Source organism: Myotis daubentonii, chromosome 10, assembly GCF_963259705.1.
Source record: "Myotis daubentonii chromosome 10, mMyoDau2.1, whole genome shotgun sequence".
Taxonomy (NCBI): domain Eukaryota; kingdom Metazoa; phylum Chordata; class Mammalia; order Chiroptera; family Vespertilionidae; genus Myotis; species Myotis daubentonii.
The window spans coordinates 62,847,773-62,865,710 of record NC_081849.1 but is presented as its reverse complement, the minus strand read 5'-3'; the positions used below and the strand labels follow the sequence as shown (position 1 = coordinate 62,865,710).

General features: G+C 52.9%; 1 protein-coding gene across 3 annotated transcripts in view; it reads left to right on the top strand.

Annotated features, from left to right (window-relative positions):
* Positions 1-17,938, top strand: part of GSDME (gasdermin E) — a 37,695-nt gene that overhangs the window by 18,401 nt on the left and 1,356 nt on the right. For 2 of the 3 annotated variants that reach the window (XM_059712578.1, XM_059712577.1), the window contains exons 4-10: positions 825-1,044; positions 2,732-2,852; positions 6,493-6,657; positions 8,052-8,179; positions 12,811-13,006; positions 14,574-14,647; positions 17,394-17,635. In XM_059712578.1, the coding sequence (XP_059568561.1) occupies positions 825-1,044; positions 2,732-2,852; positions 6,493-6,657; positions 8,052-8,179; positions 12,811-13,006; positions 14,574-14,647; positions 17,394-17,627 (1,138 nt within the window). In that variant the 3' untranslated portion in view covers positions 17,628-17,635. The remainder of the gene's footprint in view (positions 1-824; positions 1,045-2,731; positions 2,853-6,492; positions 6,658-8,051; positions 8,180-12,810; positions 13,007-14,573; positions 14,648-17,393; positions 17,636-17,938) is intronic. The other variant, XM_059712579.1, reaches the window with a different exon arrangement.

Below are 17,938 nucleotides of genomic sequence, written 5' to 3'. Positions count from 1 at the left end.
GGGTGAGCTTGTGGCTGCTTAGCTTTTCAACGTACTAACCTTGGGATGTTTACACGGCCAGGATGAGCACTGCAATTGTTCTCATGCCAGAACCAAGTCTAATTTGTTCTCTTCCTGTCCACTTCATAGACTCAGCGAATGAAATCTCCGGAGAGGTTATTTCATTTGCTCGTAAGCGTGAAATCATCTCCTGTAGTTAGAAATTTAGCTTATTCTTGAAATTCCCCAGAGTAGCTGTGTGGTAGCCTGAGTCTGCTGGGTGACCTTGAGCAGGCCATCTGCAAAATTGTGCAAACCCCTTTGTAAGAGTTAGACATCCTCCCGGGACTGACAGGTGAAGAGGTCCCATTTTCGTTCAGATCTGGTATCTTCCCCGCGGCTTGCACTGGAAGCCTGCCCTCCCCTCTGTGAGGACCTGGTCAGCATCCCCCCCCCCCCCCCCCCACGGTCATCCTGGACTTCTGGGCCCGGCCGGGCTGCCTGTGCTCCCTCAGGGCTGATTAACGGACAAAACGGGGCCCCCAGGTGTGAGGCAGGAGGATTGCGGGTCCTGCTTGGGTTGTGTTTCCTTTCCGCCTCCTTGACAACCAGCGCTGCTTTTGACCAGGGCTCCCCTCCCCCAGCGTCCAGCCCGTGTCCAGGGGCCTGGCAGCTCCCAGCACCCCGGGGGGATGGTTGATGCCTTCCTGCCCCTCCTCTTATCGCAGGAAATAAGATGCAGGCTGTCACCTGTTCACTCCTCAGCCACGCCCTGTGTGGGTGGAGAAAATTCACACTGCGTGTCCCCCGAGGCACGAGGCCACTCACAGCGTCTTTGTTCTCAGGAGGATCAATCTGAAAAGCCCTCTGCTGCAGCAGGTGCTGGAGAGGCGGAACGAGGTCCTGTGCGTGCTGACGCAGAAGATAGTGACCACGCAGAAGTGCGTGATATCTGAACGCGTGCAGATTGAGGAGAAGTGCGGCGGCATGGTGGGGATCCAAACCAAGACGGTGCAGGTGCGCATGTGCGGGCGGCATGGCGGGGTCCAAACCAAGACGGTGCAGGTGCGCATGTGCGGGCGGCATGGCGGGGTCCAAACCCAGATGGTGCAGGTACGCACGGGGGGTGGGGGTGGGGGGGCATGGCGGGGTCCAAACCCAGACCGTGCAGGTGCGCACGTGCCGGGGCGTTGACACCGGGCAAGGCCACAGCAGCCTCACTGGTTCCACCGTGAGGACACTGGTCAGGGTCCTCGGTGGGGGCGTCTTCATTCATCAGGGCTCTTTGTGCAGCAAGTTAACAGAAATTGAACCGCCATTGGCTTAAACGAGACAGAATTTATTGGCTCCTGAAGTTGAAGCCTTCAGGAGGGGCTGGCTTCAGTCACTGCTGGAGCCAGGACTCCAGGGAGTGGATTCCCTCGGATGGGTTCTCTCCTCGGGCTCTCTCCCCACCTGCTGGGACCCGAGGGGCGAGCTTGGGCTGGATCTCAGGGCACCGTCCTGGGCTGCCCATTCCTGAAGTGGACCCAAGGCCAGGGCAGTGGGACGCTCAGGGCGGGCCATGCCAGGGTGGGTCAGGCTCAGTCCCTAGGACAGTGATGGCGACCCTTTTGAGCTCGGCGTGTCAGCATTTTGAAAAACCCTAACTTAACTCTGGTGCCGTGTCACATATAGAAATTTTTTGATATTTAAACCATAGTAAAACAAAGACTTATATTTTTGATATTTATTTTATATATTTAAATGCCATTTAACAAAGAAAAATCAACCAAAAAAATGAGTTCGCGTGTCATAGGTTCCCCATCACTGCCCTAGGAGATGGGTCCAAGGAGCACCAGCCGGCCACATCGCCCCACAGCCCCTGGCAGTCAGGGGTCTCAGTGGGATTGGCTGCTCAAAGCCTTTGCGGATTGAGTGAGGGAAGGCAAAGGTCTGCACATCTGTCTGTCTAAGCCAGTGGTTCTCAACCTTCCTAATGCCACGACCCTTTAATACAGTTCCTCATGTTGTGGTGACCCCCAACCATAAAATTATTTTCGTTGCTACTTCATAACTGTAATTTTGCTACCGTTATGAATCGTAATGTAAATATCTGATATGCAGGATGTATTTTCATTTACAAATTGAACATAATTAAAGCATAGTGATTAATCACAAAAACAGTATGTAATTATATGTTTTCCGATGGTCTTAGGCAACCCCTGTGAAAGGGTCGTTCGACCCCCAAAGGGGTCGCGACCTGCAGGTTGAGAACCGCTGGTCTAAGCGGTGCTTCTGGATCACATTGCAGTCTTACCACACTGGCCCCGAGCCAGGGCTGAAGTTGGTGGGGCAGGGGCTCTGCACCCCATGCCGCTTCCCCTCCAGCCTCCCCTAACAGCCCAGGTGCACCCACAGGGCCTGGGTTGACACGAGGGGGTTGTCAGCTGGGTTCCCCCTCAGGCTTTCCTGTTGGGCAGGGTTTTCATTAGGACTTCAGGGCAGTTCCTGTAATCCTGTGAGGGAAATGGGAAGTTAGCTTATTTGTCTCACTACCTGATTCATCACCAGAGACCTAAGTTCACTGTATCCCGGTCTCTGGAACCTCACTGTTGTACCACCAGGTTGGCCACTTACTAAGGAATGTGTGTAGGTCATGAGGCCACTGGCTCCCCCTTCCCACTCCTCGAGGGCACGTGCACAAGGCCCTGGGGGAGGCAGAGAGAGAGGGGGGCTGAGCGCACAGGTCAGAGTGTGCTCCCGCCCACAGGTGTCAGCTACGGAGGACGGGACTGTCGCCAAGGACACCAACGTGGTGCTGGAGATCCCGGCTCCCACCACCATCGCCTACAGCGTGATCGAGTTGTACGTGAAACTGGACGGCCAGTTCGGTGAGTGCTGCCTCCTGCTGGGGCTCTTGGCCGACTGAGCCAAGGCTGAGGGACAGGCTGTCTTCCCTGGGGCGCACACTGGGGATGGACGCGAGATCCTAAGCATTCGGGGCTGTCCCATGACAAGGGACAGGGGGCTGCGCTGGGAGCGTGTGGGGTGCGGTTTCACCAGCACGACGCGGGGTTAAGGGCGTGTCCTCTGCCATCAGACAAACCTGAGAGGCCTCGGCCAGCTGTGGAGCCTTGCTGAGCCTTGCCCACCGGGAGGGGCTCCCGCACGAGGCCGCGGGGGGTTAAATCGGCGAGGCACAGCGGGTGCTGGCACCGTGGTCCTTCACCAAGTTCTCCACCTCAGGGGTGGGCATCGTCGTTTCACACCCCTCCCCCAGCACGAAGCCAGAAACGTGGCTCTTGGCCTTGCCCTCTGGTCACTGGTGGTTTGAAGCTGGCCCATCCTGGGCATTGGGTCCTTCAAGAAAATGGGGCTTGGGGTTAGCAGGTGTCGGGGAGCTCAGGTTGCACGGCCCCTCCCCTGCGCACTCCCTGAGAAGATGGCGTACTGAGTCCAAGAGAACTGCTTGCTTCTCGGGGACGTGAGTGAATACATGTAACATCGATGGTTGTTGGCCTTTGTAGGTATGGTGATACGTTTGTAAAAAAGCCGCCTGTTTTTTAGAGCTTTATACTGACGTCTTCACAGGTGACATGGTAATGTCTGTGTTTGCTTTGGAAGAAAGCTGGATGGAGAGGAAGGTGGGGGTGGGCAGAGCTGGTCGGCGGGTGTGTAGAGGTTCATTGCATTCCTCTGTTCGCGTGCAGTTTCCCGTTTTCACAGTGGAAACGTTTAGGAAGTGAGCCCTAACCGGCGCGCACACCTCTGCTGCCGGCTCCTGCGCGCCCCCAGGCGGTTCCTGTCGGGGCCAGGACAGGTTCGGAGGAGGAAGTCCTGTGGGCCCCGGCCCTCTGTGCTCACCTCATGCATTGTCCACTGTTGGCGGCGGCCACAGGCACTCAGAACACTGACCGTCCTTGTGGGCACATGAGGACCTGCAGGAGGGGCAGCGGGGGCGCAGAATGCAGCCCCGGGAGGTGGCAGAAGGGAAGTGTCTGTGTTGAGAAGTTGGTCTGGAGAAGGTGGACGGGGACACGTGGAAAAGGACACCAGGAAACGTGCCTGCAGCTTTTAGATGCCTGGTTCCAAATTTGTTTTAATTCTGTTTGAAAGCCATTTGTCTGTGGAACAAACTGCATCAGGTGATTAAGTTTTGTTGTCAGCACATGACAAGCTGTGATACCATGTGCACCCCAGGATGTTCCCCCTCGGTGAGCCTGTCTAGATGGGTCGACGACGGTCCAGGTGTCACTTGGCAAAGCTTCACCGGCTCCCAAGGGTGCTCGTGGGTGCTGTGAGCCTCTGGGTGGCTGGGGAGCCGCTCCGGGCAGTGGGGCTGCGAGGGCGTTTCTCTGAGGTGGGTGCCTGCCCTGCTGGCAGCCCTGGGGGCACCTGTCCCACCTCAGGGGCCTCTTTCCTCAGCGGGACTTGGAAAGTCAGCCTGGCCTCTGTGGCTCTCCTGTTTGCATTTCCATTTCAAGCCTGTTATCTTGGCTACCTTCCGCTGTCTTAGAGCATAACTCCTCTTTGTGCTGCTGAGAGGAGGTGCCCCGGGGAATTAGTTCTCCAGGGTCCTCTGGCACAGGTCCCAGCCCTGGCGGGGAGCCCGCTGCGTTCATTGCCATCCACTGCGACGGCCACGCGCCAGCTGCTGGCCAGGTCCCGGTTCCGTGGGACTCCGTGCCTGCGTGGGAGCTGGTTCTGCTTTTATTCCCCATCTGTTCTCCTGTCGTCACAGAATGTTCTGATCCGGCTTCATAAACACGGGCCTCAGGGCCGGAGGGGCCCTCAGAGCCTGCCTGACCCCCTCCCGCCTTCTGCGGGGGGGGGGGGGGGGGGCGGCACATCTCACAAGCCTCCTGTGCAACCCCTTCCCTGCTCCTGGGGAGGCGTCTGTCAGCGCCCACGAGGGGCTCTCAGGCCCCACCCCCACCCCCGTTTCCCACCAGGCTCATCGGCTCCACTGCTTCCCGGAGCCACTCCATCCTAGATGCGATTATTTAAAAATAAGTTTGGTCATTTCACTCACCTGCTCCAACACCTTCTGAGGCTCCGTGTCCCAGGAGAAGGTCTCCCATGTGCGTGGGGCCTGCCCGTGGCCAGCCTTCCCTCAGGGCCAGCATGCCCGGCAGGCACAGGCTGCGCTCACCCACCTCTGCCGTGTCTGACCCGCGAGTCCGCGTGGAGCGCTCACTCCCACTGTGCCTTTAGGGGGCAGCTAGACCTGCGTCGCTGGCTTCAGTGACCTGACCGTCCACCTCCTCCAACACCCCCACCCACCCCGCCCCATGCGAAGCCGTGGCCCTTTCCGATCCCTGGCCGCCAGCACAGTGCCCGGTGCTGAAAATGAGAGGACTGGCAGTGCCTTCGGGGGGCGGTGCATGCGCCCAGACAGGGGTGGTGCTGGTGCCATGGCTCCTAGAACCAGCTGGGGGCTCCAGGGTGCACAGCAGGATCTGAGGCTGTGGATGGTCCTGTCCTGACCTTGGGGAGCAAAGTCACCCCCGGGGGCCAGTTCACACTCACTCAGCTCCGCACCTGGTGCAGAGGCGAGTGAGCTGGCTCTGGTGCTGAGTGTGACCCATGAGTGAACGGGAATAGTTTCATGCCTTAGCCATTCTACCTCTATGAATGCCATCAGTGCCCACAGGCAAAGGATGGTGTGTGCCGACACCATGCCTCCCACACGCAGGCTCAGCCACTTTTACTCCATAAAAGGAGCCCAGGAAGCACCCCGACTCGAGAGTCACTTGCTGTTTTTGCTCACCCAGGACATAGAACGGCCACACTTTTGCCTATAATTCAGATACCTTAGGATCTCAAACATGGAAGTCTGTGTGGGGGGCAGACGGGGTTGCCAGGGCCTTGCCACCCTTTTTTAAAAAATTTTTTATGGGAAATTTCACACATGCTCAAAAATAGCAAAAGTAACATAATGAACCCCATGTACTTCCTGTTTCAAGAATGAGGGCAATTTATGCTCCACCGGTAATTTCCCACCTCCCTCCACCCCCACTCAATTGTTTTGAAGCAAGTCCTAGGTATTCTATTGTTTTTGTCTATAAATATTTAAGTATCTAAAAAAGGTAAGGCTTTAAAAAGACTAGTTTCTCACTCAGCATTTTTGAGATTCATTCAGATAACTGTAGAAAAAAGTTCATTTTTTTTTCTGTGTATTCTTTTTATTAATAGAGTTGACTCTTTAAGAACCATATAACATAACCACTTGTGCACCTAAATATACTGTCAATAATTCTGTAATCTTATCAGTTCGGTCACGTCAAATCCAGCAGATTCAGGCACCCCAGCTTCACTCATGTACGGTGAGCTCAGGTGTCCGCTTGGGTCGGCTTGTTGAAACCGGGCGGAGGAGAGGCCGCTGTGCGGACACACAGGCGAGCCCTGCGGCAGGAACCACCGTTTCTCCGGCATTTCTGGGACGTGATGAGCGCAGCGCCTGTAGGAAGCGGGTGTATGGGGAGGAGGTGGGCGTCTCCCTGTGCGGACCTGTCCTCTCCTGTGTTGCAGAATTCTGCCTCCTACAAGGGAAGTGCGGTGGCTTCGAGCACGAGAGGAGAATCGACTCCATCTTCCTGGACCCCCAGCCCTTCCGAGAGTTTGCGTTTGGAGACATGCCAGATGCTGGGCGGGAGTCGTCTGTGCCCGATGGACCGCTGAGTGCTTTAAAACAAGGTACCGCCAGCAGAGCAGGGCGGGGCACGGTGGGCCGACGGCCGACGCGCACTGTACCCCGGGAGGTGAGGTGGCCTTCAGGAGCGGTGGTTCTGGTGACTTCACTGAGAGCATTTGAGCCTCGGTCTGGGGTGCCATGTTTGAGACTGAGGCGTGTAAGAGGCAGGGACCTGGCGTTTTCTTCCATTTTAACATAGGAGCCCGGGGACTATGGGGAACAGCTAGTTAGCAGCGAGGAGAGAGCCCGAGTTCTGCATCTGTTTCATCCTAGTCCAGGCGCCGCTGCCAAGACAGGCCCGGCCTGGTCAGCATGGCCGGCATCTCCTGGAGGCTCTTTACCACGTGGCCTGAGGCCGTGGGTGCTGGCATGGGGGGAGGAGGCGACCTGTGATTTGCCTGCAGCAACCCCTCCTGCCCCCCACAGCAGTTTTAAAACGTTGGAGGGGTTTTGGGGGCGATGAGGGTGGGAGATGAGCAAGGAAAAGGAGAAACAAATGGTTATGTGAGAGCTTAGCACAAGGAGCCGGGAGCGGCTCAGAATGTGCTGGCTGGAGTCGAGGAGTGAGGCTCACCAGCGAGGCCCAGACCGGAAGACACTTTTGTTTCTGTAGCAAAAATAGTGTTGGAAGAACCGCAGTGAAGGCCCCGTCTTATGCAGGAGTGAGCACCTACACACAAGCCTTCACATCCCCGCTGGCTTCACTTACTAGGAGCTTTTGCCTGTCTTTAACCCTTTGTACGCCATTCGCATCTATAGATGCAAGTCAATTCAAAATGTCGTGGCGTGGGGATGGTTCCATTTTGGATGCGTGGCAGTTAACTGGTTAAAGAGGAGGCTTCTAGGGGAGAGGCTCTGGCATCCTGCAGAGTGTGAGCCGGAGCGGGCCTAGCGAGCACCCTTCTCCAGGACAGATAGTGAAGAAGGGACCGGCGAGGGCAGCAGCCGTGTCGCCATGACCAGAGGGCCAGCCGCTCTGACATGCATTAGACATTAAAGGGTACAAAATGGACCGTGTAGTAGCAGAAAGGATGAAAGGTAGCATTCTGGAATCCGCATGGCCCTGAAGCAGTGACAGCAGACTGATGTTTAGTAACTCAGCCGTGATAATTTACTTCTATAGAAAGGAGCCTAAATGACTTTTCCAGAAAAGTAATCCATCAGACTTACTATTGAGTCTGAAACTACACGGGGCAGCCCCCTTTTTGCCCCCCACCCACCTCCTAACACGCAGGGTGGTGGTGAACTCCATGTCCTTTATCTCCGAGCTCCACGGCGGACTGTGCGGCTGATGTGTCCACGACAGAGCTGAGGGCAGTCGGCTATAAAAAGCGCGAGCTGCCGTCCGGTTCTGCGTGCACAGCCGTCCTGAGCCGTGTGCTTGCCGCGCCCACAGCCACGGTGCCCCTGGAGAGGAACTTCCAGCCCTTTGCGCAGCTGCCGGAGCAGCAGCAGACGGCGCTGAGCCGTGTCCTGCAGGCGGTCCTGTTTGATGAGGAGTTACTCCTGGTCCTGGAACAAGTGGTAAGACCAGCGACGTCTCGAGGCGCAGGGTGTCCCCCTCGGGGTTCCGGCGATGTGGGCAGGCTGGACTGCTTGGGAGAGGCTTTGGCCTGAGCTGGAGACAAAAACTGCGTTTAAGACCCCCCCCCCCCCCCCTCTTGAACACTAAAGCTTTTTTGCTTCTTATCCCAGGTCCTTAGTTTCCTAACTGCAGAGAGGCAGCTGATGCCAGGAGTCTAGGTGTACAGTGGTTCCCTACGGCTGCTGTAACAAGTGACCACAAACTTCTTGGCTTAAAACAATAGAATCGATTCTCTGAGGGCGTCAGCAGGGCCATGCTCCCCCGAAGGCTGGAGGGGAGAACCTTCCTTCACTCTCAGAGCTCCTGGCAATCCTTGGCTTGTGGCTGCGTCGCTCCAGTGTACACCTCTTCCCACGGCCTTCTCCTGTCACCTCCTTTTGTTTCTTAATGGACATCCGCCAGTGGATGAGGGCCCACCTCAACCTAGGAGGATCTCATGCCAAGACCCCTACCTCAGTTACCTTTGCAGACACTCTATTCCAAATAAGGTCACATCCTGAAGTTCCAGATAGAGTTGGGGAGGGGGTGGCACTGTTCAACCCACTGCAAGGGGGGCTGTGTGGTAGAGCCCAACCAGCCAACCTATTTCACTTAGACTGGAAAGCAGGCCTTCGTGTTTTTCTGTTTTGTGGCAGGATTTTCTGGGGAGGTCGAGTTCCTTAACTATTAGTGGTAGAAATGGCGAGGGACAGCCCAGCTGCCAACCCCATCCACCTGGCCTTCTGCTCTGCTTCCCTGCAGGAGGCCGGGGAGCTACAAGCCTGATTTCTGCTGTAGTTGGTTGTTTCTGGTCTTTTTGGTTTTCTTTTTTTTTTTTTTTTTTAGTATTTTTTTTTTTATTGCTTAAAGTATTACAAAGGGTATTACATATGTATCCATTTTATCCCCCCGCCCTAGACAGTCCCCTAGCCTCCGCTATCACCCAGTGTCTTATGTCCATTGGTTATGCTTATATGCATGCATACAAGTCCTTTAGTTGCTCTCTTACCCCCCTACCTCCTGCCCCCCAACCCTCCCCGGCCTTCCCACTGCAGTTTGACAATCTGTTTGAGGCAGCTCTGCCTCTGTATCTATTATTGTTCAAAAGTTTATAATGGTCTCTATTGTCCATGAATGAGTGAGATCATGTGGTATTTTTCCTTTATTGATTGGCTTATTTCACTTAGCATAATGCTCTCCAGTTCCATCCATGACGTTGCAAATGGTAAGAGTTCCTTCCTTTTTACAGCAGCATAGTATTCCATCGTATAGATGTACCACAGTTTTCTAATCCATTCATCTACTGATGGGCACTTAGGCTGTTTCCAGATCTTAGCTATGGTGAATTGTGCTGCTATGAACATAGGGGTGCATATATCCTTTCTGATTGGTGTTTCTGGTTTCTTGGGATATATTCCTAGAAGTGGGATCACAGGGTCAAATGGGAGTTCCATTTTCAGTTTTTTAAGGAAACTCCATACTGTCTTCCATAGTGGCTGCACCAGTCTGCATTCCCACCAGCAGTGCACAAGTGTTCCTTTTTCTCCACATCCTCTCCAGCACTTGTCGTTTGTTGATTTGTTGATGATAGCCAGTCTGACAGGTGTGAGATGGTACCTCATTGCTGTTTTGATTTGCATCTCTCGGATGATTAGTGACTTTGAGCATGTTTTCATATGTCTCTTGGCTTTCTGAATGTCCTCTTTTGAAAGGTGTCTATTTAGGTCCTTTGCCCATTTTTTGATTGGATTGTTTATCTTCCTTTTGTTAAGTTGTATGAGTTCCCTATAAATTTTGGAGATTAGGCCCTTATCAGATATGTCATTGGCAAATATGTTTTCCCACACAGTGGGTTTTCTCGTTGTTTTGTTGATGGTTTCTTTTGCTGTGCAGAAGCTTTTTATTTTGATGTAGTCCCATTTGTTCATTTTTTCTTTAGTTTCAAGTGCCCTAGGAGCTGTATCAGTGAAGAAATTGCTTCGGCATATGTCTGAGATTTTCTTGCCTTTGGATTCTTCTAGAATTTTTATGGTTTCCTGTCGTACATTTAAGTCCTTTATCCATTTTGAGTTTATTTTTGTGTATGGTGTAAGTTGGTGGTCTAGTTTCATTTTCTTGCATATATCTGTCCAATTTTCCCAACACCATTTATTGAAGAGACTATCTTGGCTCCATTGTATGTTCTTGCCTCCTTTGTCGAATATTAATTGAGCATATTGGTTCGGGCCGATTTCTGGGCTCTCTATTCTATTCCATTGATCTATATGCCTATTCTTGTGCCAGTACCAGGCAGTTTTGAGAACAGTGGCTTTGTAATACAACTTGATATCTGGTATTGAGATCCCACCTACTTTGTTCTTTTTCAGGATTGCTGCAGCTATTCGGGGTCTTTTTTTATTCCAGATGAATTTTTGGAAAGTTCGTTCTAGATCTCTGAAGTATGCTGTTGGTACTTTAATGGGAAGTGCGTTGAATTTATAGATTGCTTTGGGTAGTATGGACATTTTAATGATGTTGATTCTACCAATCCATGAACACGGTATGTTCTTCCATCTGTTTATGTCTTCCTCTATGTCTTTTTTCAACGTCCTGTAGTTTTCTGAGTAGAGGTCTTTTACCTCTTTAGTTAAGTTTATTCCTAGGTAGCTTAGTTTTTTTGGTGCGATGGTAAACGGGATTGTTTTTATAATCTCTCTTTCTGAAAGTTCACTATTGGTGTATAGAAATGCCTCAGATTTCTTGGGGTTAATTTTGTATCCTGCTACATTGCCAAATTCATGTATTAAGTCTAGTAGCTTTTTGATGGAATCTCTAGGGTTTTGTATGTATAATATCATGTCGTCTGCAAATAAGGACAGTTTTACTTCCTCTTTTCCAACTTGGATGCCTTTTATTTCTTCTTCTTGCCGAATTGCAATGGCTAACACTTCCAGTACTATGTTGAACAGGAGTGGTGAGAGGGGGCATCCCTGTCTTGTTCCTGTTCTTAGGGGAAATGGTGTTAGTTTTTGTCCGTTGAGTATGATGTTGGCTGTGGGCCTATCATATATGGCTTTTATTATGTTGAGGTATGATCCTTCTACTCCCACCTTGCTGAGAGTTTTTATCAAAAATGGGTGTTGAATTTTGTCAAATGCTTTTTCTGCATCAATTGATATGACCATGTGGTTTTTTTCTTTCAATTTGTTTATGTGATGTATCACGTTTATTGATTTGCGGATATTGTACCATCCTTGCATCCCTGGGATAAATCCTACTTGGTCATGGTGTATGATCTTTCTGATGTACTGCTGGATCCGATTTGCTAAGATTTTGTTGAGGATTTTGGCATCTATGTTCATGAGGGATATTGGCCTGTAATTCTCTTTCATTGTGTTGTCTTTACCTGGTTTTGGTATTAGGGTGATGCTGGCTTCATAGAATGAGCTTGGAAGTGTTCCTTCCTCTTGAATTTTTTGTAGTAGTCTGAGGAGGATAGGTTTTAGTTCTTCCTTGAATGTTTGGTAAAACTCCCCTGTGAAGCCGTCTGGTCCTGGGCTTTTGTTTGATGGAAGCTTTTTGATGACTGCTTCAATTTCTTCCATAGTTATTGGCCTGTTGAGATTTTTAGATTCTTCCTGATTGAGTTTTGGAATGCTGTATTTTTCTAGGAATTTGTCCATTTCCTCCAGGTTGTCTAGTTTGTTGGAGTAAAGCTGTCCATAGTATTTTTTAACAATCATTTGTATTTCTGTGGGGTCTGTTGTTATTTCGCCTCTATCGTTTCTGATTTTATTTATTTGGGTCCTCTCTCTCTGCTTCTTGGTGAGTCTGGCTAGAGGTTTATCAATCTTGTTTTTTTTTGGTTTTCTTTTATGCAGAGTCTGAGCTCTGATTTTCTGATTTAATGCTTCATGGCGTCCAGGAGAGTGTATTATTTTCCCCTCTCAAAACTGGATTGTGTCAGAAGAGCTTAGCGACTATGATGGAACCAGCCGTGTTGAAACAGTCACCAGCCAGGACACCCGCCGTTCTGGGGGATGCAGAGGTCCTGGGAGGGTGTGCTGGCCCAGGGAGTGCACAGATGTTTAAAAGCCTACTGACTTTTACTTTCTAAAATGTCTCTTTCAAGAGGGAAATGTCAGGCCAGCATCAGCTGCCTGGGTGGCGGGGGCCCGCGGGCTCTCATACGAATGCACCTGGACGTGGAGGCTGCAATGGCTGGGCGGTGCCGGGTGGCCAGGCAGCCCTTGCTGGCAGGACCACCCACCTCCCACGCCGATGGCTGAGGCTCCCTGGGCCCAGGTGGGAAGGTGGCTGGGGCGGGAGTGCCAAGTGTAAAGCGTGAGAAGCATGACAGGACGGTGCCTTCATGTTCCCCTCAGCTCTGCGTGCAGTCACTTGTCCAGTCCCTGGTCCAACCCGACAGACCCTGCCCTGGAAGGCGCTACCCCACAGCCCCTGCACGCCGCCTCCCCTCGCAGTGAAAGCACAGCCCCTGGGCAAGGCTCGGCTCCCTGTCTCCTTGTGAGGAAGTATTAGGCTTGCTTTACCTGGGTGACAGCCAAGGCTAGGGCTGCTGCATCACCTGGTCTCTTCTCCTCCCCTGCAGTGTGACGACGTGGTCAGTGGCCTGTCGCCCTCACAGGCGATCCTGGGGGAGCTGAAGCCTCCCCAGAGGCAGAACCTCACAGCCTTCCTGCGGCTGGTGGGGTGCAGTGTGCAGGGCAGGCATCCGGGCCCCGAGGGTGCGGTCAGCGACCGGAAGCTCTTCTCCACAGCCTACTTCCTGGTCAGTGCGCTGGCAGGTACGGCACCGGGGGTCCTGCTGTTGCTTTGAAACCGCTGTGCTTCCTAAGGTGGAGACTGGCACACGTGGTTCCCTCCTTTCAGCCGTGGGCAGGGTAAGAGGTGGGGGGCGGTGGACGTTTGCATGGTGGCCACGAAGTCCCAGAGCCGAGCATGGAGGCCTGTCCACTGCCAGCTCCTGTGCTCTGGGCAGAGCCCTTCTCTTTCCTCCCGGGGAGGGCTGTCGGGCTCGCCCCTCACCACCCAGGAAAGCGTCTCCCAAAACCCAGCCTGTCAGTCGCGTGAGCCGGCCGTGTGAGAGGCGGTGGCTTTCCGTTGGCAGCAGTTCCCCCCCCAGTATTTCGGTCCTTCTGACCCTCTTTACACACTGACCGCCCGAGTTGCGGCCATCAGGGCAGGGGGCGGCGGGGAGCATCCTGAAGCCCTCAGCTGCTGGGCTCCGCAGCTCCAGGACTCGCCGCGCAGCCCTGCCAGGGGCACGGCCCTCCCGAGACGCGCAGTGGCCCGCCTGCCGCTCCTCTGCCCGTTGCCCCGAGCTCACCATGCCAGAGGGTAGCCCTTCTACATGAGGAGACAGGGCTTTAGTCCCTGTTCAGAAAGGCAAGACCCCATTTCCTGGTCCCCCCCCCCCCACTCCCCTTCAAAGGGGCATTAGTCAGGGCGTTGAGTTCCTGATGCCTTCAGGGTTGGAGGAACAGAGCCCAGGAATTTCCAGTTTTCAAAGAATTAAAAAGAGAATGCCTCTCCCAGGTCCATATGCAGATGAGCTGTTCATTACATGCTCATGACTTATTTTTTTAAATTCTCAATGTGTTGGGGTTGTAATCACGGCTGCTAATGAATGCAGGAGGTGGAGGGAGCTCACAGATGGTCTCTGGGCCAGATGAGTCAGCAGGTGATTCGTTTTTATTTTCCTTTGCCTTTTCAGCTCAAAGGTTGTGTCCCGGAGGAGCGGCTCCTGCGGGAGCTGCCCGTTTACCCGGGGAGGGAGTAAAACCAGCGAATAGCACTGACCGGGATCTCCTTTCCCTGGGGCTCGGCAGGTCCTACTGGGGTGGTGCCTGACAGTCTTGGGTTCTAGAGGTCCGTGTGCCGTCCCTTCGTCAGGCCACGCTGCGTTTTCCTCCTAAGAAGGACTAAAGGGTTCTAAACCCAGGTCACTGTAGGTTACTCAGCTCTCTGACACAAGCCAAAAAACAAAACAAAAAGAACTATGGTTGATCCATTGAGGAAACATGCTCAGAGAGGTGTATGCAAGGCACACCCCAAATATGCAGTGACGCACCTCTTTTGTCACCAAATTCCAGTTCTTCCTACTTTTCCTTGCATCCCCCGAGTCTGTGCAGTTCTTCCTGATGGGCACATCCCCTGGCGAACACATGCCTGTTTTCACTCTATTTCCTAAAAGACCCTTGTGCCTGTTCAGCACCATTCACTCACTGAACAACTGCTGGGCATGACCTCTGCCCGGAGAGCAGGGACGTATACGTTAGGCACAGCCCAGGGCTGGCTCTGTTCCTACGGATGCTTTTGTTTTTTAAAGTGACTGATTCTTGTCTTTTGCAGAAATGCCAGATAACGGAGCAGCTCTGCTGGGCACCTGCTGTGAACTCCGGATCATTCCTTCACTATGTCACTTGGTAAGGAAGGGGCCTGGGGTGGGGCAATGATGAGATGAACACCTCACAGCTGATAAAACACTTCTAGTCTTCCTCATCCTCAACAGCCCTTCAAAATAGGTCACACAGGTATTACTAAGTCCACTTTTTACACCCACCTACGCCGCACGCCCCACCTCACAGGAAGACGGAGGCCCAGAGAGGAAGGATTTGCTCAAAGCACTTGTCTATGGACTCCGAGCCTCATGCAGCACTGCAGGGAAGGAGCGAGGCCGAGGACACAGCTCTGCACCACGCTCACCTGGCAGGGAGGACACAGAGGACTGATGGTCTCGGAGAGACACTTCATTCTCTCTTAGGACTATCATTAGCTTTGTGCCCTCAGGAAATGTCATGGCTAGACCAAGGGTTAGGTAATGAGGAGCTTAGCCCTGAGATTCAAGATTAAGCTTTTCCTCTTTAAACTACAAATTGGGTCATTAGTAGACGGAAATGGGGCAGCTACTGCGGGTGTTGCTCAGCCTGGGGCGGAGTGGCAGAGCACACCTGCCCGGGTTACTTAAAGGCCTGGCGGCCAAGGGCCAAGGCCAGCACGTCTGCAGGCCCAAACCTCAGAGCTCGGCTCCCTGATCTGGGAAGCGGACGCTGGGGTAGGCTGCCTCTCCAGGGCCCTGAAATGGCACACATCCGGGGAGCCCCGAGCACTGCGGGTCGTGCCTTTGGCACTGCTCTGCACAGGAAAGGCATCTGAAGAGTGCGCCAGGCACCATGCCAAGGAGCAGTTTGGTGTCATTCACCACCACAAGCAGCTCTACCGCCCGGGGGAACGCTGCATTCCTGCTCTGACCACAAAAACGGAACTACCTGAAACGTGCCGGCATGCATGTCCTGTGGCCGCTGAGGGTAAAAGCTGGTGGTGTAGTGAGTGAGGTTATGGAAACAGTACGTTTCCTCGCGAGCCGTCTGCAGTGATGAGCACGCAGCAGCTCTGTTTTTGTAGCCAACTCCGTTTACAACAGCTGAGTGCTTAGCAAGTCTACAGGAAAAGAGAACATTACAAGACCACATCAGCGAAGTCCCTCTTCCCTGCAGGTCAGCTCTAGCTCTGATCTGGGTGCCGCTTCCCAGTTTGCTCTGCTGGTGGAGGAGCAGCCCTTAGGTGTTCCAGGAGGGCTGCTATGCTACTCGGCACAAAACTTCCCACCCACAGAGTCCTCTGTCCGCCTTCATGGGCTGCTCAACACAGACAGAAACCCTTCTTCTTTAAAGACCTTCCTGGGCACTTCACATCATCGCCCCTAGATACTGCAACAATTTGGGTATCGTGTTTCCTGCAGGCACTTACTTAGAAAGGGGTGTAAAAACCCACCTTGTCTGGTGGCCAGGGTAACCAGGGAGGCTTTCTGAAGGCCTTTTGGGAGAAACATATCTGCCGAACTGGTGAGAAGGCGAGTTAAAACCATCCACAGGGTGTTAATGTCACCCACCACCCCTGGTGACTGCATCTCTTTTATGCCCAGAAGTGCCTCTGGGCGCCTGGGGTTGGCAGATGTTCAGAGAAGGAAGCTGGACGCCGCTCAGCACTTCTCCGTCAGACCTGAGCCCACCGTGCTGCTGGCAGCCTTCAGCGGTGCCCGTGGAGCTCATTCTCAAATCGTGGCATGTGATGCTTGTGTTTAAAGAGCAGGTTAATCCACTCCCTAAAGCACAATGGACAGTTTACCGTCTGGCCCAAGTGGTAACGCTAAGCCTGTGGTTACACTGCGCGTTGTATTTGGCGCGTCTACAGGGTGTGGAGTTGTAAGGCTGACTTGGATAGTAGACACCCAAGTACTTGTGCATTCCAAGGAGTGCCGCCCTCCGCTGAGAACACTTCCGGAATTCTTCACTCAGGCATACTTCACAGGCTTCGCTTTTTTATTTTAAATTTTACTCTATATTCCTAAACTGACCTGGTCCTGAACACCTGTTTAAAAATCAAATCTACTGGCAAATTTATAATTACTGAAGGTAAATAAAGGGTCACAGGCACCGCCAAGACCCCAGAAAGCAAAGTTTCCGATGTTTTCAGCGGCTGCAATTAGAGCAGCGACCTCTCTGAAGGTCTCGTCCTCGGCAGGGTGACGGGTGAACACAACAGGCCAGATCCCTGCTCTCCTGAGCGGCGCAGGTTTCAGTTAAAGACTAAGTAGTGATTGTCGAGGAGAGAACGGCAGACATCGGGGGCAGGTGGGGACAATTCCATGATGTGCCAGTGGCTGGGCTACGGAGGGGGGATTAGGTCAGGCCCTTCTGATGTTGCATTTCCACCAAAAACCGAGAGACGAGAAGGTCTGTGTCGAACTCTGGAGGGAGAGTCTCCAGGTAGAAGGAAGGACAAAGGCTCTTGAGGCAGGAAGCATAAAGTAAGCGATGGTCCCTACCGCTTGGAGGAGTTTGTGCAAATATTCTAAAACCTTCATTTAGAAACCAAACAAGCCTTACATACGTGTGTTCTACTGGCTTAAGACCTAGTAGCAGGCAGAGTTCTGAGAGGAGGGATTTAGACAGGACTCCAGACTCCAGCAAATTGGAATTGTCAGGCCTGGGTCACATACATCTTGTTACATCTTCATCTTAAGGGTTTTCCTGCTCCATTTGGGAAATTAAAAAAAAAACACACAGAAAACCACCACCTGTTTTCCTAATTAGCTGGACGTGCATGACTGCCCATTACTGTGGCTGTTCTGTAACGTGTTTAAGTGACGTGTCTAACGTGCCATTTCAGCTCTCTGCACTGTCCGCTGGTGGAGAGTCTGACCTCGAAGACATAGCCCTGGCTCCTCTGAGAGAGACGGAGAGGTTTGGGATTGTGCGGCGCCTGCTGGCCACGGCCGACATCAACCTGGAACGGCGACAGTCGGCCGTCAGGGCTGTCACCTGCAAAGTCCCCAACCTTTCCCCACTCGTTCTGTACGTGAGCCTGAACGGACTCCGCGCTTTAGGCCCAGCGCATCAGTAACGTCACAGGTAAGTCCCAAGTTCCCGTCATCAGCCAGGGCTGGCACTTTCCACACTGCTCAGATACCACCTTGGGGCTTAGTTCAGAGCCAAGTTAAAAGCTGATCAAGGAGATGAATTCATAAGAGAATGTAAGAAGTGAGTTTCTGCACTAGCAGCCACCTTGAGGTTAGCCGCCAGGTAGTCTGTACGCGGTTTCCTTTAGGAACAGGCCCTCCTGCGCTGGTGACCCAGAGAGCAAGTGCAAGCTCACACCTGAGGAGCTGGACGAGGGCTGTGAATCCTAAGCCAGCAAACAGACCTTTATTCTAC